The following is a 23,341-nucleotide window of genomic DNA, read 5'->3' on the forward strand; positions in this document are numbered from 1 at the left end:
AATTCATTCTTTTCAAAGATTTATTTTTAAGATCGCCGCGATGTCGGGTGTGACATATATTAATATGTTTTACCGTGAAATATAAAAAAAAACAAGTTAAAATAAAATGATTATTATAGAGACCCAACTCAAAAGTTTTAATTCTACAAATTTAAAGGTCTCATGGCTAGTACAAGGGAAGCATAAAGTGCTAAAAAAAATACCGAAGAAGAAGAGTTACTGGTTAGCATCAAGCCTGTTTTTTAGCTTTACATCAAGTACAAGAAAATATATAGGGATAGCCTTAGATCAATCCCCGATATATAGACTTTTTTTCAAATTGATTCCCTAATTTATATATTAACCAATAGAGTCCCTAAACATATAAGAAAAACCCTATCCCTAATAGAATCTTTACATCAACAACAAGAACAGTAAATTCTACATCTAGCAAGGATACATGAATTTTATTTGATTTTCTTTAATTTTATAAGTTTTTTGCTTTTCTTGATTTGACAAATATAACCCTAATCGGCAGCAAATATCATAAACTTGATCTGGATTAAGACTATTTTATTGTTATTACAGGGTTTCAACTGTTTTTCGATTTACTAGATTTTATAAAGTCAAAAAGGTCGATTAACCTTTTCCTTTTATCATTCATTCTATGAACTTTCAATTGAAACCTTCTCTAGAGTAATCATTACTTGGATTTCTAATTCAATCCTCGTCACATCCAAAGTTTTCTCATCCTATTTTCCTAAAATAATTGGATTATGAGCATTATTTACCATTTCAAGAGCAAGCCCCAAGCTTTTCTAGTTCTTTTAATATATATATATATATATATATATATATATATATATATATTAACCTAGATTTCAAACTTTCTTCTAACAAAATGCACATTGGTAAGAAATCTCTCCATCTCAAATCTCTCCATAATAATAATGTTAGAAATTTGATTTGACAATGGGATTTCTTATTCTTTAATTGTTGTTGTTGGAAATTTTAATTACAAAAATACAATATTTATAGGAAAATGCAAATAACGAAAGAGTTCATATGTTCTTGTGGGGTGGCATTTGTTGCCGTTAGTGATAAGCACGTCTGGCAACACATCATTCCCTCCAACTCCCCTCTTTCTCTCTCTAACTTTTTTCTCTCGCTCTATACTTCATTTGCTATTCTCGCTTCTTTTCTTCTTCTCTTTACCCCCACCTTTATCCCTCTCTCTCAACTTTCCTTTTAGCCTGTCCAGGTTTTCTCTGTCTTTGCTACTAAAACAAGGAGGAGGAAATTAAGAAAAAAAAAAGAAATTTCTAATTTTCTCTTAATTTTTTTTATTAGATTGGATCTGGGGTTGCTTCTTTATTGGATTATCAGCTTCAAAGACCAGGTATTTTCATTTGCATTTCAAGATTTTGAATTTCCCATGTCTTTTAGCATCTGGGATTTTTGAATTATCATCTCTTTTGCTAAATCCAGTAAAGTAGACCACAAATTTGACTGTTTTGGTTCCTGTCTGGATGTTTGACATGTTGGGTTTTCTTGTTTTTATTGAAAGTAGCAAAAAATTGTATTGTTTATACTTTGGTTTCTTTGTTTTGGATGCTTTGGGCTTGATCTGGTGTTTTTAGATTTTTATTATTATTATTATTATTATTGATCTGGGTCACGTTAGCTTATGTTGGCAATAGTGGGCTACTTGATCAACCCAAAATTGCATCGGTTGATGTGTGTTTGAGTAAAATATTGTTTTATATCTGAATTTCGGTATTTGGGAAGTTTTAGATTGTTGGGTTTTCAATGTAGGTTTTGTTAATATGTTATTTTCTAATATTTTGGTTCTCTTCTAGTTTTGATTTGATCATTGGTTTGTGTGCCAAGATTTTCTTGATTTTCGCTCCATGTTCTGATGCCGATGTTATCCGGGGTTCATTGATTTCATATAACGGCATTGTCTTGGTTTTTGAGTGTCATTTTTATTGTATTATTTTGTCTTGATATTTTGTCATTTATTGGTTGGTTACCTATTTTAACACCACCATGTGAGTATACAAAACATCGTACTATTTGATGTTGGGGTCTACTTGGATTGGTGGCAAATGTTTTATGGGGTTGGCCGAAGTAGATGGGAGATAGAACCAGTTGTTCCTTTGAGTTTGAGGCTAATTTCACATTTCAAAATCCATATTTTTCGTTGGACTAGTTCATATTCCGAATGGCATTGGCATCTTGTGTATTATTATCCTAAACATAGGTCTAGAATTTATAGCATAGATCTTTCAATTATGTTTCAGTATCTATCCTGCTGAGGATGGAGTTCTTTGGTACTTTTGTGGAACTAAGAACCTGAGCAAGAAGCTAATGATCATAGTATTATGAGGTGACTATGGATGATTGATTTCCTCTATAGATGTGATGATAGGGACTTAGTTACTGATTATCTCAGATATGAGAAAACATGTGGAGTTGCTGAAACCTGTGATAGATACTCTATCTGGAAAAGGTAGATGTGAGTACATATGTATCAGGGATTTCGTAGTTTTAGTTTCTCAAAATTGAATGATAATATCATCCACCAAAGCTCTTTGTCTGGGATTCAGAAAAGGATTCAACATACAATGTGGTAATGAATTTGAGACTGCAAATTTTGTTGGAACATCTGAGTCATTAACAGAATCTTAACATATGTATAATCTGTGGAAAGTTCTTATGGTAAACTTTGAATTTGACTATAAAACATTATTTGTAAATGGGGATACTCAATTTTAGAATTATCTTAGACAACTCTTCTTGGGAAATTATATACTTCCTGAGCTTCTGCCAATGAGGCTTATCCTATAAGGTATTTGTTTCCACTGATTAAGAGGTTTCTGTAAAGTGTTAGTAAACAGTTTCCTGTCAGTCTCCTCCTTTTCCATAGACAAATTTAATCATTGATGCTCAGTTTTGGAGATAAGATATATGTTTAAGCATGCATTGTCTGATTTAAGAGTTCATGTTGAGCAGCTATTCAATCTGGAAATAGTTCACATCTGTCATACTTTACTTGCAAAATTAAGTCATGCAAGCATGTTGGATTTATGATGAAATCTTTACCTGTTTTGCATGGTTTTGATTCAAATTGTACTATATGCATGGGATATCAATTATTTTTTACTTTAATCTATTTTAATTGTGAAATTATTTTGTTTGCTTCATACCAAGAAGTTTCTGAGTGCCATCTTCTCTCCATTCTACAAAATTGTTGCCTGCAATTATTTAGTTATCTATGCCTTTTCAAGTAGTTTACATCTTTTCTTTTCTATTCCATTATCTAACATAAATGCTGCTAGTTCTATTTCAGGGTAATCCTTTCTCTATATTCTGCCTGGAGTTGTGGCAATCCAAATAATTGAAGAGCAGAAACAGTATGGCTGTTTCCATGAGAGATTTAGACTCGGCCTTTCAGGGAGCTGGACAAAAGGCGTATCCTTTGTTTGATAATATATCAAGCATATTTGAATTATTCACTTATGAATTTCTTTTTTCATGAGTTGCTCACTGGAAGTTCTGATTCTTGAAATGTAGTATATATTTTAGTTGCATAGTAACACTCAAGGGATTAGAATTATTACATCCTAATGTAGCATATACTTTAGTTGCACAATAACTCAAGGGGTGAGAATTATTACAATCACTTATGTTAATCTTAGATAGATATAGTTTCCAATTAATTTGCTTCTGACCATACCGTCCTTGACAATATATAGTGGACTTGAAATATGGCGGATTGAAAACTTTCGTCCTGTTCCTGTGCCGAAGTCCTCTCATGGAAAATTTTTTACCGGGGACTCCTATGTAATTTTACAGGTTGGTGTTTTGTTTCCTATCCACTGTGTTTCTTGTCTATGTGCACACACATCTGCACCTGCATGTGTGTTTTATATTTGGTTGCAAAAGGAAAGGGTTCATATGATCATATCATTGAGTGAATTGTCGGTTATATGATTTTGGATGTTTGGAGGTCTTTCCTCTAACTTCAATCATGAGAAAGATGACTAATCAAGTAGAAGTTGTGGGAAGGTTCTCGAAGATGGTTTATCCATGTGCATTGATGTCCTTTTTAATGTTTCTGTACTTATTAGGAAGTTGACTTAGTGAACAGGGAAGAAAGGATAAGTAGATGACAAATGATACATTAAGAAGTAATTTTGTGTGAGCATAAATAGAATATAGCCTTTGAAAGACAGGGAAATGGGAAAAAACAAGGATCTGTTGATTAAGATCTTGTTGAGTATGAATGGGAAGAAGGCTCATGTTTCATTCTCAAAAGAGAAAAGCAGAAGACACTGGCAAGTGGTTTTGCTTCTGTTTTGAGTCTTATCTGTTTGATCTCTATCATGCGCACTGTTTTAGAGCATTAACTAATTCTGTCTATAAATTGGTAGACTGTTTTGTTGAGTGAGTGATATAGCTGTTTCTTATACCTTTTTTTTTTGAAAGGTGAAGCCAATTCTTTGATTTTCTGATATTTCAGAGTGAAAAACTTTTCATTAATTTTTATTATTATGATGCCATATTTGTTTTTCTCCCTGCAGACAACTGCACTAAAAAGTGGTTCCTTACGTCATGATATTCATTATTGGCTAGGTAAAGATACCTCTCAGGTGAGTCTTTGTTTTTCATTTTCCAGATGTTTTTCATTGTCAGAATTGTGCTCTATGCCTTTCATCTTGTGACCACACTCTTTTAAAATAGGATGAAGCAGGTGCTGCTGCCATTAAAACAGTTGAACTAGATGCTGCTCTTGGAGGCCGTGCTGTGCAGTATCGTGAAGTGCAGGGACATGAAACTGAGAAGTTCTTATCTTATTTTAAACCATGTATTATACCTCAAGAAGGTGGAGTCGCATCTGGATTCAAACAAGCTGAGGCCATGGAACACCAGACACACTTGTTTGTTTGTAGAGGAAAACACGTTGTCCATGTGAACGAGGCAAGTCTGTGAAGTTACATTTTGTATTTATCAGGAAGAATTATCATTATTATCAATTATCGTCTCTATATTAAGCATCTAACCTTTTGTTGGCAGGTTCCTTTTGCTCGATCCTCACTCAACCACGATGATATTTTTATTCTTGATACAAAGTCAAAAATTTTTCAATTTAATGGCTCCAACTCATCCATTCAAGAGAGAGCTAAAGCTTTAGAGGTGGTTCAGTACATCAAAGATACTTATCATGATGGAAAATGTGAGGTGGCTGCTGTTGGTAAGTAGAGAATTAGACTGGAGACTGCAATATTGATAGTTTACAACTATTGCTCTTTGATTCGAGTTATCTGTCCTTTTCGCATAGAGGATGGAAAATTGATGGCTGATGCTGAAACTGGAGAGTTCTGGGGTTTCTTTGGTGGCTTTGCTCCACTTCCAAGGAAAACAACTAGTGATGAGGATAAGACTGATGTTTCTTTTCCTACTAAGCTGTTTCAGTAATGTCTTCTCTCAAATTCCTTTCTCCAATGACATATCTTTGCATGCCATAAGTCTTTTATCTACTCTACTAATTGTTATCATCTAGTAGAAACAGATTTATCCGTATGCATCATTACCTTGAATTATATTTGTTTCCTTTTTGTCTTCTCTGAACTGTTTCTGAGGGTTTTCTATGAAAGATAATAGTTAGCATGAATCACATTTCTTTTCAGCAAAAAAAATTACCAAAACTGTATAATTATATACCGAAACGTTTTCTTTGGCGTCTTGTGTTAAATATAAGAATCACTTTTTTACTGAATTATGGAACCGAACAATAATATTTAGAGTTGTAACAATATTATTTTATCCTAAACAATTTATGTGTTGCCTTTCAAGTGTTGGAAAGGTAGAACTTGTTGGGTTTAATTATTTGGAGATAATGAATGAAAATATATGGCAATCAATACATATGCTTTGATTTTCTGCATTTAATATTGTGTATGATGGATGAACTATCATGTACAATAATGATGTAGTTCTGACAAATTACCTTTTACATGAAAGTGTTGAGAAGGGACAGGCAGAACCTGTTGAAGCTGATTCTTTGACAAGGGAGTTGCTGGACACCAATAAGTGTTACATTCTAGATTGTGGAATTGAAGTCTTTGTATGGATGGGGAGAAATACTTCTCTTGACGAAAGGAAAAGTGCCAGCGGAGCAGCGGAAGTAATACTTTATCCCATCTTCAATATGGAGATCATAGAATGTCTGCAATGATATAAATTCTCAATTTTCTTTGCTTGTTGTTGATCCCGCTGATCAGGAGTTAGTCCGTGCTGCTGAACGTCCAAATTCCCGCATTGCTCGTGTAATTGAGGGGTTTGAGACGGTGATGTTTAGATCAAAATTTGAATCGTGGCCTCAGACAACTAACGTGACTGTGTCTGAGGATGGTAGAGGAAAAGTTGCAGGTCAGCAATTGAATTATCTCATAGATTATTTTATTCTTGTATTTGGTTTTTATTCTTGAAGCAATCATGACCATCATTAGTGTTAGGTATCATTCATTCTTATCACCATTTTCCAATGCTCATGGATCTTCTTTTCAATGATTCTACAGCACTTCTAAGACGCCAGGGGGTTAATGTCAATGGTCTGTTGAAAACTGCTCCTGTGAAAGAAGAACCTCAACCATACATTGATGTCACTGGGAATTTGCAGGTGCTGTATATATTATCCTAGTTTTGCCAATTGATTAGGTTTGGACTTTGGATCCTAGGACTGGCAGGATGCCCATTATTTATTCCCAACCCCCACCCTGAATTCAGATCTCATTTATAATTTTACTATGTAAAAGAACGCAAATCTCAACCTAAGTTGAACAAAGAGCTCAAGTCTTTCCTGTATTGTTTCATTTCAAAGTAAAAAGGTTCCAAGTATTTCTGAAATGCTTCTTAGGCATTTTAGATTTGTATTTTTCAATGCAATTCCTCTCCGAAATGAAATTTATGTTCTCTTGTTCCTCTCAACTAACGATACTTCTTAATTCACTAGTCATATCCACAGAAAATGCTTTCTGATTAGGTTCTAATTATAGCTCCACCATGATTGCACAGGTTTGGAGTGTGAATGACCAGGAAAAGATTCTCATTCCTGCTGCAAATCAGTCAAAATTTTACAGTGGAGGTTGCTATATTTTTCAGTATTCATATCCAGGAGAAGACAGGGAAGAATATCTTATAGGAACATGGTTTGGGAAGAAGAGTGTTGAGGTGAATGTCAAGCATCCTATACTAACTCATGCCCCTATTTCATTTTGAGCATTTGGTGCTGTCATTAATACCTTTTGGAACATGTCACAAAATAGGAGTGGGGCATTCCAGTGTCTAGCACAGAATGCTATCATTGCATTGTTTTCTTAGTTTCATTTCACGCATTATGCTCTGGATCTCTTGTTTATTGGGAAAGTGAAAGTGTTTTAAGCATAAAATGTAGCTTGTTCATATGAAATGTTTTAGCACAAAAAATAGCTTGTTCATATGAAATGTTTTAGCACAAAAAACAGCTTGTTCACACTGTTCATCAGTGATATAGTATTAGCCAGACAGTTAAGCAATGCTCTGTTTGGACTTTTGGTACAAATAAAATCACAGTGTTAAAGTGTTTAATTAATCGTGGTATTGGCATTGTAGAGACAAACATCTGATAATTGTTAATATTTGTATGTGCCTCCTTGTGTTAGAATTCATGGCTTTTCTTTGTTGTCCCTACAACTTTCACTGGCTTAAAAGCTTTTCTTCCCCTTCTCTCTTTTGCTACTTGTGCATTTTTATGTTTTTCCCAGTTGTTCTCATTTTGAGTGGTATAGACACAAATATATTCGTCAAATATATTTTTATTGTCATATATTCATCAAATCATTGGCCATGCATCTGCTAAGCTAAATGTGAGGTGGAAATAACTTTATTGATTATGGTTAATGGTTTTTTTGTTTTAATCTCAACAGCGGTTGGCTCTATTGTATCGAGAGGGTGCACACTTGTATATATTTAAAAAAATGAGCTCTTAATTGTGAATAGTGGATGATTACGCATGTAAATATTTTTTCCTACATATAGTATTCTGCTGGAAGCAGGATGGGTGCTCTGTGCAGGCTACAATTATATATGTACAAAACCCATATTTTCATATATTTTTGTACACATGAATTAGAGGTCTTGTCTTGCTTTCTTTGCCCTTTCTAGAAGTTTTGTAATGCAACCTCTTCTAGGTGCTGATATATGGAGCCTATTAGTTTACCCTCATATAAAACATTTCTCATTGAAAAATAGGAGGAAAGAGCTTCTGCTATTTCATTGGCGAGCAAGATGGTTGAATCATTAAAGTTTCTACCTGCCCAGGTAGTATTCTTTTTTCCAGTAATTACTTTTTGTTGTTGTTGTTGTTGTATGTAACGAGGAGATTGCTGTTCATATTTGGGACCTTTTCTGATTCTATCTTGTTATTAATTATTAGGCTCGCATCTTTGAAGGAAATGAGCCTATCCAGTTCTTTTCAATCTTCCAGAGCTTTATTGTATTTAAGGTTTGTGAGTTTGTGACACATCCACTGAAACTTCAATCAAGAATTTAGTGTCAATAATTTAGTTTTTAATATTTTTTTCCAACTTTCAACCAAATCAGCTAATTGTAAAGTTTATCAGGGTGGTCATAGCTCTGGTTACAAGAAATATATTGCTGAAAATGAACTCCCAGATGAGACATGCAAGGAGGATGGTGTTGCGTTATTCAGGGTTCAGGGTTCTGGACCTGATAATATGCAGGCTATACAAGTTGAGCCAGTATGTGCCTTTATCATTGTTTCTACAGTTTGTTGTGCAATGTGATATTGAATATCTTTCTATTTTTAATCTATGCACTATTTTTACCTCACTCTTGACTGCCCTTTTTCATTCCTAGACAATTTATACTCAACATGATACAAATATCCATAATCTTTTGTTCATTGCTTTGGAGATGTCTTAGAAGTGGCCGTGAATGTTTTAACACGTTTCCTGAATTGAATTGCATTTCCAGGCTGAGTTGCATAAGTCTTCTCATTAGGAAAAGGGAAGTGATGGAGAGAAAATAAGGAAAAAGAATAAAAATTAAATTGACTTGTCAAAATTACTCTAAAATTCTTTGCCAAATTTACTAAAATTTTAATCATATTTGTGGTTATATTAAATTGTCTCGTACATGTTAAAGTGTAAGCAGTTTATGAAAAGAGTGTTCAATATTTTTAAACAGGTCCTAGTAATATGGTATTACCAAATATAATTCCCTAAAGACTTCAACTTTTGTGTAGTATGTAGTTTTTCTGGTTCCTTATTGTTGTGTATACAAGATGATACTTACCCTTTTATCCTTTTCATTGAAATTCAATCAGGTTGCATCATCACTGAATTCCTCCTACTGTTACATATTACATAATGATTCCTCTGTTTTTACGTGGTCTGGAAACCTTACTACTTCAGAGGACCAGGAACTTATTGAAAGGCAGCTGGATTTGATAAAGGTTTGATATTTCTTCCTAATAAGTTCCTTAAGTAATTTGATATAGGATGTACAGATTTCGTTTTATTTACTTAACTAATTATCCATAATGGATGATATAATTACATGGAGATGCATCATTTTTATGGTCAGATATGCTCGTACTAAGAATTCTTATATCAAATTAGATTCTTGAATTACTTTGTCTTCCAAAATTTTATGTTGCATGCATAAAGAAGCTCATTTTTAGTTTTCAGGTTATTTTGGTGTAAACTGGGCTCTTTAATGGTCTTGTTTACCTGTGAAATTTCTGCAGCCAAATATGCAGTCTAAGCCACAAAAGGAAGGTTCAGAATCTGAACAATTTTGGGATTTGTTAGGAGGTAAATCTGAATATCCCAGTCAAAAACTTGCAAGGGAAGCTGAAAGTGATCCGCACCTATTCTCTTGCATATTTTTGAAAGGTAGGGAAGATAACCTTTCTGGTTTTTAGATTTGTTTTGTTGCTTTTCACGTTTGTTCGTATCTCATGTAAATTGTAAAAGTCTTTCTTTTCCTTTTCTCGCATGGCTTTGTTGCTGCAAAAATTCATGGTCATCTGCAGGAAACCTGAAGGTGTGTTTCCTTTCTAGTCAATCATTTCTAGTGCCATACCGCCCTAGGTGTTATTCCAAGTTCTGCTTGTTTCAAAGCTGTGGTGGTTTTTAAAATTCTCATTTTCTTTATGTATTCATGTGTTACGGATTGGAAGGGTTGTGAGTTTTCAGATGTTTTCCAATGAGTACATTGTCACGAGACTTCTATGTACTTAAGTCTTGTGCGTTGGCTTTTATAACAAGTTCTTGTCATTGCAGGTTTCTGAGATATACAACTTCACCCAGGATGATTTAATGACTGAAGATATTTTTATCTTGGATACTCACTCTGAGATCTTTGTCTGGGTGGGGCAACAGGTTGACTCCAAAAGCAAACTGCAAGCCTTGAGTATTGGAGAGGTACCATGTACCATTTATTAGGGTTTAGTTAGATGCAATAATTATGCATTACTTTGACAGTTGTAGCTTGCATTTGAACTACTGCACTTCTTTCAAGTTTTTGGTCTGATGTCCATAGTTGGCTACCACTCAACCAGTTTTATCATTTATGGCTCAAAAACTCAATTAAACGTGATTTGACTTGACCCTTGGTTAGATTGTTATGACAGGTAGTTTACAATAATTTACTGCTCATATCAGCTCTGTTTTAATTTCGTTTTTGTTCTCACTTTCTACAGAAATTTCTTGAGCATGATTTTCTGTTAAAGAAGTCATCCGGTGAAACTCCAATATATATTGTTATGGAAGGGAGTGAGCCACCTTTCTTCACACGCTTCTTCACATGGGATTCTGCAAAATCTTCAGTGAGTTAAATTTCAGTTCTTGTTCAGCAATCAACTCATATTTTAGATTTGTATGTGATCTTAATGCTTTCATTTTGAATGCAGATGCATGGAAACTCATTCCAAAGGAAACTTGCAATTGTAAAAAATGGGGGTACTCCACTTCTAGATGTAAGATATCTTCAGTTCTTTTATCCTGTGTACAGGTATCTCAGAATATCATGTAGGTAGTTTTCTTGGTTGCATATTCGCTTCATGTATCTTTAATTAATGTTGGTAGTTTGTTTGCCGTCTTTCTTCACATCTTTGATCTTTCCAAGCATCTCATTTCTTTGATCTCAAGTGTGGACCTCTTGTTGATTAAAGCAATAGGACATAGGTGATCTTGATATTACAGTGATTAATTTGGAAACTTGCTCTTATGATTTTAATTGAATATGCAATTTCCTACTTGGAATTATACAACAAAATGTATGGAACAAATACACAGATGAAGTCAGGAAAGAAATAGAAAAGGTGTTTTGTGTTTGCCACTAGACATGATGCTGGTGCAATTGCTCTATCTTGAATTATGCTAGCTTTAGACCGATGTCAGGTCGCATGTTAGCTCTTTGGTTACTAATCTTCAGAAGTCTGGGTTAGCGTTTGTTATCCACCACCAACAATAAATAGACAACTAATGAATGAGAAGAAAGATAGGTGTTAAATTTTTGAAGAGCACATAAACTCTACGGTCTGAGCCTATCTTGTGATTCTTCATTGAATCTAACAATCCATTGACATGTTCCATCGACATGCTTGCTGATTTTAGTTCCCATATACTGTTGTCACCACCATTCAATTTCTGATTGCTTATGCTATGCATTTTTAGAAACCCAAACGTAGAACAGCCGTATCTTATGGAGGCAGATCTAGTGTACCTGACAAATCACAGCGTTCCAGAAGCATGTCTTTCAGTCCTGACAGAGTTCGAGTTAGGGGAAGGTCTCCAGCTTTCAATGCCCTGGCTGCTAATTTTGAGAACCCTAATGCCAGAAACCTTTCAACTCCACCACCAGTTGTAAGAAAGGTATATCCAAAGTCTGTGAGCCCTGATTCAGCAAAACTGGCTTCCAAATCTGCAGCTATAGCAGCATTGACTGCAAGTTTTGAACAACCGCCACCAGCACGACAAGTAATTATGCCGCGGTCTGTCAAGGGTATGCACCTTGCTTCTTGGAAGCTATTTACTTCTAAATCTCCAATCTGTATAGGTGTGTAAATTTGATATAACTACTTGCCATGTCTGAAGTGAGCCCTGAGACTCCAAAATCGACACCTGAGTCAAACTCTAAGGAGAAGCCTATAAGCATCAGAATAGAATCCCTGACCATACAGGAGGATGTGAAAGAGGGTGAAGCTGAAGATGAGGAAGGGCTCCCAATTTATCCATATGAAGGCCTTAAAGTTAACTCGCCAGATCCTGTAACTGAAATTGATGTGACCAAGCGAGAGGTAAAATACAAACAGTTAGACAATACTTTTCTTCAAGCATTCATTGTTGACTTTGTTCTGAGATATTTCTGCTCGATTGCCTGCAGACTTACCTCTCAGCAGCAGAATTTAGGGAGAAATTTGGGATGGCAAAGGATGCTTTCTATAAGTTGCCCAAATGGAAACAGAACAAGCTCAAAATGGCCCTTCAATTGTTCTGAGTCTCCATCATGCCTCAGCTTTCCTTTCAGCTCGCTGCTACGGAGGCTGCCGGTGGAAAAGCTTGCTTGTGAATCTGTAAAAGTTGTTCCTGTGCAATAGTTGTATTTTTGGCATCCTCAATTTCTTCTATTCTTTAGTAATCTCAATGACACCTTTTGTTTCTTGCTGCAGTGAACGATCTTGGTTTCTCAGAATTTAAAAGGGACAGCATCAGTGCTTTTTTAGCTGCTTCTGCCCCCAGGAAGCTTGTTTTCTCGATTGTCTAAACAAATCAGAGATTTTTGCCATTTCTCACTCTTTCCTTTTCTTCCTTCTCCATATGGTGGTTTGAATGTCAAACTCTACATATTTTTTCCCCTTCCTTTTTTCGGTTTGAGTTAGTTCTTCGGTATTCTTTTATGGTTACAGGTTGATTGCGAGCTTGAGTTTTTGTTTTTCATTTTCGGATCACATGGGATTGTTTTCAGTAGAGTAGGGGCTTGAGAATGAAGAAGATTTAGGTTTATTGTACAACTGAGGATGTAAGTGTGTAGAGCAGTGTAAAACCAGTCCACTCATCATTTGTTTCCAATTAAAGTGTGTTTCTTTCCTTCTTGCTGTTCCTTTTTTTTTTTTTTTTTTTTTTTTGAGTTAAGGATACCACCCAATTATATATAATACTTAAAAAATATTACTTTTATCCCATTCAAATTAAAAATAATCATGAAAAACTTATACTTATTAACTCCAAAAAAAGAATATTTTATTTTGGATTTGTGATAAAAAAAAATAAGTTTATGATATTAACTAAATAAAAAATATGAAAGAAAATAATTATATAAATAAAATATTGTATTAATGACCCTTTTAGTTTTTTATCTTCATATGAAAAACAGTGAAAATGTTATAAAAGAAAACTATAAAAATATCAAATATATGATTTTAAAACTTATTGTAAATTTGAAAATATGGATTTTCAATTCCTAGAGCTATAACAATCTTGATTGTAAATTTCATCCCTTCTCCGGCCAACGGGCAACAGTCAAAGTTGAGTAATAAAGTAATAATTTAGCATAAAATAATAATAAAAAATGAAAATAATTAAAAAATAAACATAAAATTTTACATATTCTAAAAATAAATATAAAAAGAACTAGAAAACACGTGTTCTATAAAATGAAAAATTCATTTTTAGTCAAGAACACATTTTCTTTGATTTTCCATATTCTAAAAAGATTTTAAGAAAAAAGGAAATATAAAAATTAAAAATAACCAACAGAACAGATGCTTTTAATTGACAAAATGGATAAAGGGAGTCGAGGGCTTAAATTATACATAATCACATTCAAACCGCAGTTACTGTAGAGTAATTTACTTTTTACTCTTTAACCTTCCTATGAAATAAATAAATAAATAAATAAATATCACAAATACAAGAAAGAAAGAAAGCAAAAGCAAAAGTGCAGTGCTGTTAGTACCATATAAAAATATCGCCAAACGAGAAGACAGAAAATACAGAGAGAGAGAGAGAGATAATAATAATAGAAGAAGAAAATAAAAGGAAAGGAAACTGATAGTTTAGGCAGTGGAATTTGGAGTACTGGTGATATAATAATAATAAAGAACGAAAATCTAAGACAAGTGCGAGAGAGAGGGGGAGAGGGAGAGGGCGGAGGGAAAGGGGTGAGAATGGCGGGGAGTGGTAGCGAGAGAGTAGCGGTGGAGTTGTGTAAAGGCATCAACGGCCTTGATAAGGTTGTGCTCCGCGGGCCACGTGGCTCTTCTGCTGAGGTATTGCTTTATAACAACAGCAATGACATACGCCACCTCTTTCTTTCATTTTTATGATCTGATAGATTTTTGTTTTTATTTTTGTGTAACATTTTTACTTTTATTATCTTTTTTATGATCTGGAAATTGTAATTTTATTCTGAAAGATTTAATTCAAGATTGAATGGCTTTAATTTTCATGACCAATCTCTGTGATTCTTGTTCATCTTGATTTTGTATTTGGCGAAGGAAGGTATGAATTTTGGAGAAACACTTGAATTCTTTCAGCATTTCTTGTATATAATAAAAATGCATTAGGGTTTATAATGATTGATTGTGCTCAAATTTAGGGAAAAAAAGCTTAGAAATACCCCACTTTTAATCATCAGAACTGTGCTTTTTCTCTTTTGATAAAGTTAGACGTCATAGTGATTAGGGCGTCTTTTGCATGTTCTTCAATCCGAGAAAACTGAAGTAAATGCAATCTAACCTGTTTCTAGGAATTTAGATTGGATTGGGTACTTTCCATCTAAAAGAAATATGTTGGTTTTTTTTTTTATTTTATTGTTGCACAAATAAGGAGAAAGATTCAAAGATGATTGAACTGTGCTTAATCATTGTTGTGCCAAAATGTTGTGTTGTATCATCGAGTTGTGGCCAAGAAAAACTAGCATTCAAGTTTATGTAAATTAGATAATGGTGCATGCCAAGGTATTTATTTACATCAATGATAATATTTTTCTTGTTTCTCGAGGTGTATTTGTATGGCGGTCATGTGACATCCTGGAGGAATGACCATGGAGAGGAGTTGCTTTTTGTCAGCAGTAAGGTGCTATGCAACATTCTGTTTATTTGCACCATTCCTCTTTGTTGTGCACATTTCGTTTTGGAATTTCATGAAATTGTTTCCCATTATCAATCCTTAAGCAAATATTTATAATATATGTTTTTTTGTAATATTTGTAACCAGACTGTAAATTAGATGCAAAGAATGATGAAGAAATAATTAGTACGCAGTTTTCATCCTTTAAACTAGAACACAAGTGGCACCCTGGAGGAATCCTGTACTCAAACTATCACTTGTAAAGGTATAGTTAAAAAATAAAAAAAAGGATAGGGAAATATAAATTGGTTCACAGAATGTTAGGGTATCTAAATGCTTCTTTCACATTCACCCCGCTGTGCTGAACTCCATTGTTTTTTGAGAAAATAAAACCTCTAATCTATATAAAGTGAATGTAGTGCCTTAACTTCAGATTGCTAAAAATCATTGGAGATTCAGTTACGGGATTTGGTTCTCCTTGCACTGTAGTGAATACATTTAATATCTTGCCATCTTTTGTTGGCCTGGATTTTTGTATTTGCTTATGCTGTTATCACAATACTGCTATGTTCTTTGTCACCACTTTGCTTAGATGATGGGAGAAGGGTTAATTGACTTGTGACATCTTTCCTGAGTTTACTTTGATGTTTGTCCTCTCCTCTGAAATACTGTATGAAAACTAAACTGACTATAATCAATGTCTCGTGCAGGCAATATTCAAACCTCCAAAGGCAATTCGAGGCGGTATTCCAATATGCTTTCCTCAAGTATGTACTTACTCTGCATCTTTCATTTTCAAGATTTTCAATTGGCTTCATCCTCCCTTCTAAAGCTTGCTCTAAATTTGCAGTTCGGAAGTCATGGTTCCCTTGAGCAGCATGGATTTGCCAGGAATAAGTTTTGGAGCATTGACACTGATCCACCTCCATTTCCAACAAATTCAAAGTCCTTTATTGATTTGATCCTTAAGCCGTCTGAAGAGGATACGCAGAAGTGGCCTTACAGGTGAAGTCATTTTAATCTTTTATCCCTTGCATCCTTATTTATCAATTTGGGTTCTAGAGTCTTTATTACCATTTCCACTCCATATTCCCAATGGGATGAACAGTCATTTATTAGATCATCTTTCTCTTTACTGTTAGTTATGAGTTTCGTTTGAGGGTAGCTTTGGGACCCGGGGGAGATCTGATGCTGACATCTCGCGTTAGGAATACGAATGCTGATGGAAAGCCATTTACATTTGCATTTGCTTATCACACATATTTCTCTGTTTCAGACATCAGGTAATTAATTAACTTGCTACATACCTCCTAATATCATTAAAATTGTCATTGTTTTTCTATCCATGCTTACAGATAGCCTTAATTGTCTCTTAGTAGAAGTCACATTTTTCTGTATTATCAGTCTCTTTATCTATGTATAGTTGTGTCTGCATTGGTTTCATAAATTTATTCCTTTAGCTACCATTTAGATCCTTGATCAGAAAGTCTTAATATGGTAACAAGTTTGATGTCATCTTTGACAATAATATGGCACGGAAACTGGAAGAGTATTCTGTTCTATGCTTCTAGCTAGAAGAAATTGTGTCATATATTTTTTGACTTGAATGATTTTGTGCATGTATTTTCTTAGTATTCTGTAGGTTAGAATCCTTTATAAATCTTATTTGCTTGTTTACAGTGAAGTGCGGGTTGAAGGTTTAGAGACACTGGATTATCTTGACAACTTGCAAAATAAGCAACGTTTTACTGAACAAGGGGATGCATTAACATTTGAATCAGAAGTAGGTTAAGAATACAGGTTTCCCTTCTGCTTGCGTTCTTCTGCTTGCAATGTCTTAATTTGAGCATTTATGCATGTATAGGTTGACAAGATATACCTTAGCACTCCTACTAAAATTGCAATTCTGGATCACGAAAAGAAGAGAACCTTTGTACTACGCAAAGATGGAATTCCAGATGCTGGTAAATTTGACAATTTCTTTTCAACTTTGTTAAATTAAAGGGACCTTATTAAGAGTAAGGATTTGTTTTCTCCCTAGTACTGATGAAGTAGCATAGCCAATGGACTGATTAAAAAATTAGATACAAAATCCTGATCTACTACTAAACATGGAAATACTTTTTCATAATGATGCTACCATATCCTTTTGTAATTTAATCCCTGGTTTGTTGTTACCCTCCCACCATTACTTTTTTTGGCAATTGCTTTCCAAATTGATTTAGAACCTGTATACCTTTCACATGGGAAAATATTTGGCGCTACTTAGTTCTACTTCATTTCTGTTAATTTTTATCCGTGCTTTCAATATCTAAATTTAAGAGCACTTGGAATTTGGAAATCTTAAGTTTCCTCAATATAGCAGTTGAGAGCTCTTTCTGCTCAGTGATGTAATCTTAATTTCTTTTTCTTGCATGCAGTGGTGTGGAATCCATGGGATAAGAAGGCAAAGACTATGACTGATTTTGGAGATGATGAGTACATGCACATGCTCTGTGTGGAAGCTGCTGCTGTTGAAAAACCCATCACACTAAAACCTGGTGAGGAGTGGAAAGGAAGGCTGGAACTTTCTGCGGTTCCTTCCAGCTATTGTAGCGGTCAACTTGATCCTCAGAAAGTTCTTCAGAGCAGCTAACAAGGATCCTTGATTTTGATATACATATTTTGTACAGCTACATGGGCTGAAAGTTTAAAATTCAGCACTCTGAATATGTAGTTGGTGCCATTCAGGACTGGAATTCACTCACATCTGTGTAGATGGCTCAATTATGCCTTTGCTTGAGAAGATGTTGAAACTTGAATGTTGTATTTTCTGTAGATCACTGCTGTGAAATGAGATGGTCCTTCCCTTTTATATTTGGTCCGGCGCTATGCCGGGGTTTATATTTTTCTGTGTCAAAAACAATTTTAAGTACTGAAAACACATTTCAAATAATTTTTTTTTTAAAACCAAATAACTCAAGTTATAGCCCTAACCAGGTTTGATAATCTGATTTTATTTTAATGAAATGATTAAAAAAATTGGCAATGATAACAATAATACAAAATGGAAAAAAAAATTATTTCCAATAAGAATAGACAAAAATATCTTATTAGAGCTAATTGGAGATAATGTAACATGTAATTTAAGTTATAAAAATGAGCTAACTCGTCAACATTCATGATCGATGTTATGATATTAGACTAACTTTATAAAAAAAATAATTAAAAAGCCATTTAAAAAAAAAACTAATGTTGAATAATAATATCATAAAAAAAATATCGATGCAGATTAACTTTTCAAATTCTTGTAATCTGACTTATTAGACTAAAAATATCATATATTAAAAAAACAACAAAATCTAATCCCAAACAAATTAAATATTAAAGAATCAATTACTATTATTATTATTATTGTATATATAAAGACTTCATGGCTACTGATATTATTGCATGTAGTTCCCCCAACTACAAGCAATAGGGTTGGCGTATTATGATCCTTTCAAAGTCGGATTTGTATTAAAGTCGACAATTTCCAAAACATAAGCATGTTCTTGCTAGAACAATAACCTTGTATTAAATATATTTCCTTTGGTCAGTTCTATGTTAACTCAACCCTTAGTTATGCTAACTTCTTTGCTAATTAGTATTATATTGGAAGATTTCTTTTTTAATGGGACTTTAGAATCACACACACACACTCATATACAAATATATAGTTGTCCGCTTTTGATGTTTGCTTTACCAAAAAGTATCATAATAACTTACTGCTGTTTTTTTGGACCACTTTTAGTCTTTTTCTTAGTTGTTAAATTGGATTTTTAGTTTCAATTGTGTATTTAGGTTAAAAATCTCCTTCCCTCAATTTTTTTTTTATAACCCGGGCTGTCCGAGTCAGCTTACGCGCACCACGATTAATCCTCAGATCCACTGAATACTCTGCAAGTCTAGTGGGCAGGTAAAGCATCATGGAGGTGATAAACATGCAAATAAAGAATCGAACTCGGGTGAAGAGAAAGAGAATAAAACCTTTCTCCATTAGAACATGATCCCAAGTGCATTTTATTACAATGGTGGTCAAATTTTGAATAAAAATAGATAATGTATTTTTTTTTTATTGAACAACAAGTCATCAACCTTCTTTTTAAAAAAGATGACCTAGGCCTGCGCTAGGCTATGCACTTGTGCTATTTTAAAAGGCTCAAATGCTTTTGGCCACCTAGAATCACATGGCTATGATTATTTTTTTGTTTATTTGGTTTTTATTTTTAGATTATTTTTTTAAAATTTTATCCTATTTAATTTTTTTGGTTTTTTTTTAATTTTATTTTTTAACATTTGATAAATTTTTAATTAGTGTTCATGATTTATTTTAATTTGCTTTTATATGACTATTATGATTTCAAATAAAAGTTTTGCGTTTGATTGATACTTAATTTTACGAGTGTTTATTTTAGTTATTATATAATTAAGTAAAAAATATATTAAATCCAATGGAGTTCATGTTCCAGGTTACAAGTTTGGCGGATTAAGTTGTGAAACTTGGATCGATCCAATATTTCACAATCTTAATATTTTTTTTAGAAAAATATTATTTCTTAATTTTTTTTAAAGCCAAATCATTTTTTTAAAAATTGTTCAGGTGTTTTTGAATCCGACAAGTCAACTAATTCGTATCAAGATAATTTCAATACAATTTAATTTAAAATTGAAAAGTTAGATTGAATGCTTTTAAGTATCATAATACTAAAAAATTCCTTGCAACACTAAATTTTTTTAAAATATACTCACACCGTAGCGCGTGACAATAGCTTTATATTTTGCAACAATAGCTAGGGGATGGCAATTTCACACACAATGGCACCTGCTAGCTGTAGTTAAAGCTCAAACAATGTAGAACTGCTAGCTGTAGTTAAAGCTCAAGAATTATCGTCATTAATAGAAGATATGCTTGGAAGGAATATTATAGTAGAATATGAATCTGCTAACGTGGTTAACTGGATGCATAAACTTTGTAATAGGCTATGGACTGTTCATCTTAGCTAACTTCGATCTCTTCATATATGGGGTCTTGTAGTTTTACTCATACTTTGCGTGAAGCAAATCACATGGCAGATTAACTTGCAAAACAAGGGGTTTATAGGAATTGTCAATTTGTGGCATGAATGTGATTTACTTTGAAAAAACACTAGTGATTGGTGCTTAGTAAATCTGCAGGGAGATTGTTTTCTTTGTATATATTGCTCTCTCGTTGTAGATGAGTTTCAGAAGCTATGTTCTATGTTCTTTGGAATTGAGAGTTCCTTTTCTTGGCTGGTGGTTTCTACTGGCTAATCTAGTGTCAGCACCACTTTTTATTCTAAACAATGCGGCTTCTTCTGTTGATTATATGCTTTGGGTTTAAAAGTGGTCGAGGCTAGTCATTAGCATGAAACTGCAGTTAAGAAGGAGCCTTCGTGAATGGGAGTAGGAACAACTACAACATTTATACGCTGTACTTATTTAGTTTAAACCAGAGGAGGACATCTTGGTATAGTTTCTTAACAGTAAAGGGCTGTTTTCCGTCTGGTCTTGCGCTGGTATAATAGGAATAACAGCATCAATGGTAGAGGTTATTTGTCTGGCTGGTGGTTCTACAAAAGCTAAACGCTTGGGATTCTGTGCAGAGGAGAGGCGTGATTCATGCAAGTATAAATTTTAGCTCAATGGAAGTTATGGCTTGGTTTAGGTGCTGATGGCATCTTCCTCGGAACAATCCTCAAGTTGAAGTCATTGAGAGAGGTCAGAGTTTCTCGGTCCTTCTTTTAGGCCTATAAAAGGAACCATGATAGCAGCCCATGGCATGTTGTTCTCACTGTCATGTTTTTCTCGAAGTATCATTGTCCTTGCTGTCATGTTTTCCTCGTATTGTTGTCTTCGAAGTGTGAATGGGTCCTTGTATTAGAGTCATCACTGCCGCGTTAAAACACAATTTATCTGTTTTATTTATTTTTCTATAATGGCTTGCTCAGCAGTCTGCACCATACCAGAGTTTTTAAACCCAGCATAGTAAGGGATATTATCGAGTTTTATCTGGATTATTTGGATTAATTTTAATTTTTTTTATAAATCAAAATGATGTTATTTTAATTAAAATAAATAAATAGTCAACGGATTATAACTGAATTTTTGACCAGGTCACCCAGGTTTGTAATTTCCTTTATTTTTTTTTAAACCTAACCGGATTCCAATCTCAAATCAACTGGATTCTAGATCAACCCATTAGACTAGATCAGATTTTAAAACTATAAACTTTATACAGGTCCTTGTATCTAGATTTGGGGCTTGATACTTAGTCATATTGTGCACAAGAGATGGGATGGTAACCCTTAAGTCTAGATTTCCTTATGGTTTTGTTCTCAATGTAATAGAAGGCTAAATGCTTGTTGTCATCTTTAGTCTTGCTTTACTGGGTGTCTAGTAGTATGATAACAGTTGTGATTCAAAGTGTATTTTTTAAAAAAGTATTTCAAAATAAAAAAATTATTTTTTATTACAGTTCGTAAAAACAATCTAAAAATATAAAAAATTAATTTTAAATATTTTTTTTTAAAACAATTCAACTGGGTTCACAAACACTACTTTAATTAATTTTAAATGCGGGATATTAGTGACCAAATGAGTGGTATGATTTGAGTAAAAGAGTAACCAACAAAAGAGCAAATTGTATACCCAAGTGAAACAAGGGTGACTGACTTTGATTTTGGATGGAAGGCCCGAAACGCCATATGAACTCATCTTGAACCTAAGATAAGTTTTACCAGTCCTTGTCTTCGGCACCTTCTCTTTTCTTCATCATGGCCTAAAACTTCTGCTTCCATGCTTTCCATTTTCCTGATGTTTAAAATGATCGAAACATATAAAGGAGGAAAGGGGTTTAGAGAGAGAGAGAGAGGGAGTAAAGCCATGACCCTTGTTCTTGTGTTTCGAATGTCACATCCTACTTAACTTTTGTGTGCAGATTGATGGCATGCATGTGGCAGACTTGTGGGATAATATGGAAACATGGAGGTATGACTTGATATGTTCAAGATGAGATTGCCATCACTTCTAGAAAATTGGAAAACGGAGATGGAATGACAACTTTTGTTGCTGATATATATATATATATATATATATATATATATATATATATATATATATATATATATATTATTTGCACTGAAAAATTAGATTTTATTTCCTTTTTGTTTTGTAAGGAAGTCCATTAAAAATTAATTTCAAGTGAAATTTCTAGTCGTTCATTCCATTAGAAATGCTCAAACTTTCTGTATTTCTCTTGTGAAATGGGTGCGGGATTACTAATAAAATGAAGATATCTTTTGAACCAGCAAATTCAACCCTTATGTTGTTTAAATTTTTTTTATTAAAAAAAATATTAACACATGACAATAATCTAATAATAATAATAATACCTTATTCTTTCTCTTTTGTATTATGTAAAGGATAGTTTGGTCATCTTCTTCTTTTCACAAAATAAAGACCTTGGAGAACATGGAAATGCTAAGATCCCATTTAGAATTGAGATTGAAATTTTTTTTTTTTGTTAAAATTTGAGATTTTATTTTATTTTATATTATTTATTTTAGTATTTTTAAATCATTTTTGATGAGTTAATATTAAAAATAAATTTTTTTAAAAAAATAAATTTTTTTATTATATTTTTAAATAAAAAATATTATTTTAAAAAATAACATTTACTACTCTTCAAAAAACATAAACATAACATGCAAAAGAAATGTATTAATTTTAATAAAAAATTATTTTTTAAATTTTTTAAAAAATATGATTTCAACCACATATTCCTGTCTAAATTCCTGTCTAAATTTCAAATAACTCGTTGGGTTTAGGATTTGCTTGAATTAATTAGCTTGTCATTGAAATTGATTAGAAATGAAGTTAAAATCTTCGAAACTGCAATTTTATTTATGCCTTGAGTTTGCTTTTCTACTTTATATATCTATTTGTTTTTTGCGCGGAATGTGATTGCATTAAAAAATTCCTCAAGTGGACTGACTGACATTAAAGTCCACAAAACCAAATACAGACATCTGATCTCTATATAAATGGAACAGAACAGGTTTTTAAAGTTCAATTTAATACATAATATCAAATATTTATTAATAGTTTGTCTCTTTATTTAAAAAATCCTGCCTCCATCATTGACAAAAACTAACCATAAACACTACTAGAAAATTAAT

The 23,341-nt window shown here is 33.3% G+C and overlaps 2 protein-coding genes across 5 annotated transcripts; both read left to right on the forward strand.

Moving 5' to 3' along the window:
* Positions 1-1,068: 1,068 nt before the first annotated feature.
* LOC7488953 (villin-4) lies at positions 1,069-13,139 on the forward strand. Of its 4 annotated transcripts, none has more exons than XR_008058035.1 (24): positions 1,069-1,378; positions 3,321-3,453; positions 3,738-3,837; positions 4,566-4,634; positions 4,726-4,962; positions 5,059-5,236; positions 5,324-5,456; positions 6,007-6,169; positions 6,267-6,414; positions 6,564-6,664; positions 7,060-7,215; positions 8,275-8,343; positions 8,459-8,527; positions 8,646-8,783; positions 9,371-9,499; positions 9,794-9,941; positions 10,082-10,092; positions 10,332-10,472; positions 10,751-10,876; positions 10,961-11,026; positions 11,727-12,054; positions 12,147-12,349; positions 12,436-12,625; positions 12,722-13,139. XR_008058035.1 is itself a non-coding variant. In XM_052448978.1 (23 exons), the coding sequence occupies exons 2-23, from the start codon at positions 3,398-3,400 to the stop codon at positions 12,547-12,549; spliced, it is 2,883 nt and encodes a 960-aa protein (XP_052304938.1). In that variant the 5' UTR covers positions 1,069-1,378; positions 3,332-3,397; the 3' UTR covers positions 12,550-12,720. The 4 variants fall into 4 exon arrangements, 1 of the variants encoding a protein (XP_052304938.1); XR_008058034.1 differs by having other exon boundaries at positions 3,332-3,453; positions 12,436-12,631; XR_008058033.1 differs by having other exon boundaries at positions 3,332-3,453.
* Positions 13,140-14,001: 862 nt separating this feature from the next.
* On the forward strand, positions 14,002-17,978 carry LOC7461572 (putative glucose-6-phosphate 1-epimerase). The gene is made up of 8 exons (XM_002324426.4): positions 14,002-14,320; positions 15,054-15,128; positions 15,833-15,889; positions 15,973-16,127; positions 16,265-16,405; positions 16,803-16,905; positions 16,987-17,086; positions 17,543-17,978. Exons 1-8 carry the CDS (start codon positions 14,219-14,221, stop codon positions 17,755-17,757), a joined length of 948 nt encoding a protein of 315 aa, XP_002324462.1. The 5' UTR covers positions 14,002-14,218; the 3' UTR covers positions 17,758-17,978.
* The last annotated feature ends 5,363 nt before the right edge of the window (positions 17,979-23,341 follow it).

This window comes from Populus trichocarpa, chromosome 18 (assembly GCF_000002775.5).
Source record: "Populus trichocarpa isolate Nisqually-1 chromosome 18, P.trichocarpa_v4.1, whole genome shotgun sequence".
Taxonomy (NCBI): Eukaryota; Viridiplantae; Streptophyta; class Magnoliopsida; order Malpighiales; family Salicaceae; genus Populus; species Populus trichocarpa.

Bases quoted from the DNA above. Each gene is read 5' to 3' on its own strand.
- LOC7488953 (XM_052448978.1), top strand. From the start codon at position 3,398: ATGGCTGTTTCCATGAGAGATTTAGACTCGGCCTTTCAGGGAGCTGGA. The intron at 5,457-6,006 runs GTAATGTCTTCT...TTTACATGAAAG, and splicing joins TTTCCTACTAAGCTGTTTCA to TGTTGAGAAGGGACAGGCAG. The intron at 6,170-6,266 runs GTAATACTTTAT...CCCGCTGATCAG, and splicing joins GTGCCAGCGGAGCAGCGGAA to GAGTTAGTCCGTGCTGCTGA.
- LOC7461572 (XM_002324426.4), top strand. From the start codon at position 14,219: ATGGCGGGGAGTGGTAGCGAGAGAGTAGCGGTGGAGTTGTGTAAAGGC. The intron at 14,321-15,053 runs GTATTGCTTTAT...TTGTTTCTCGAG, and splicing joins CACGTGGCTCTTCTGCTGAG to GTGTATTTGTATGGCGGTCA. The intron at 15,129-15,832 runs GTGCTATGCAAC...TGTCTCGTGCAG, and splicing joins TGCTTTTTGTCAGCAGTAAG to GCAATATTCAAACCTCCAAA.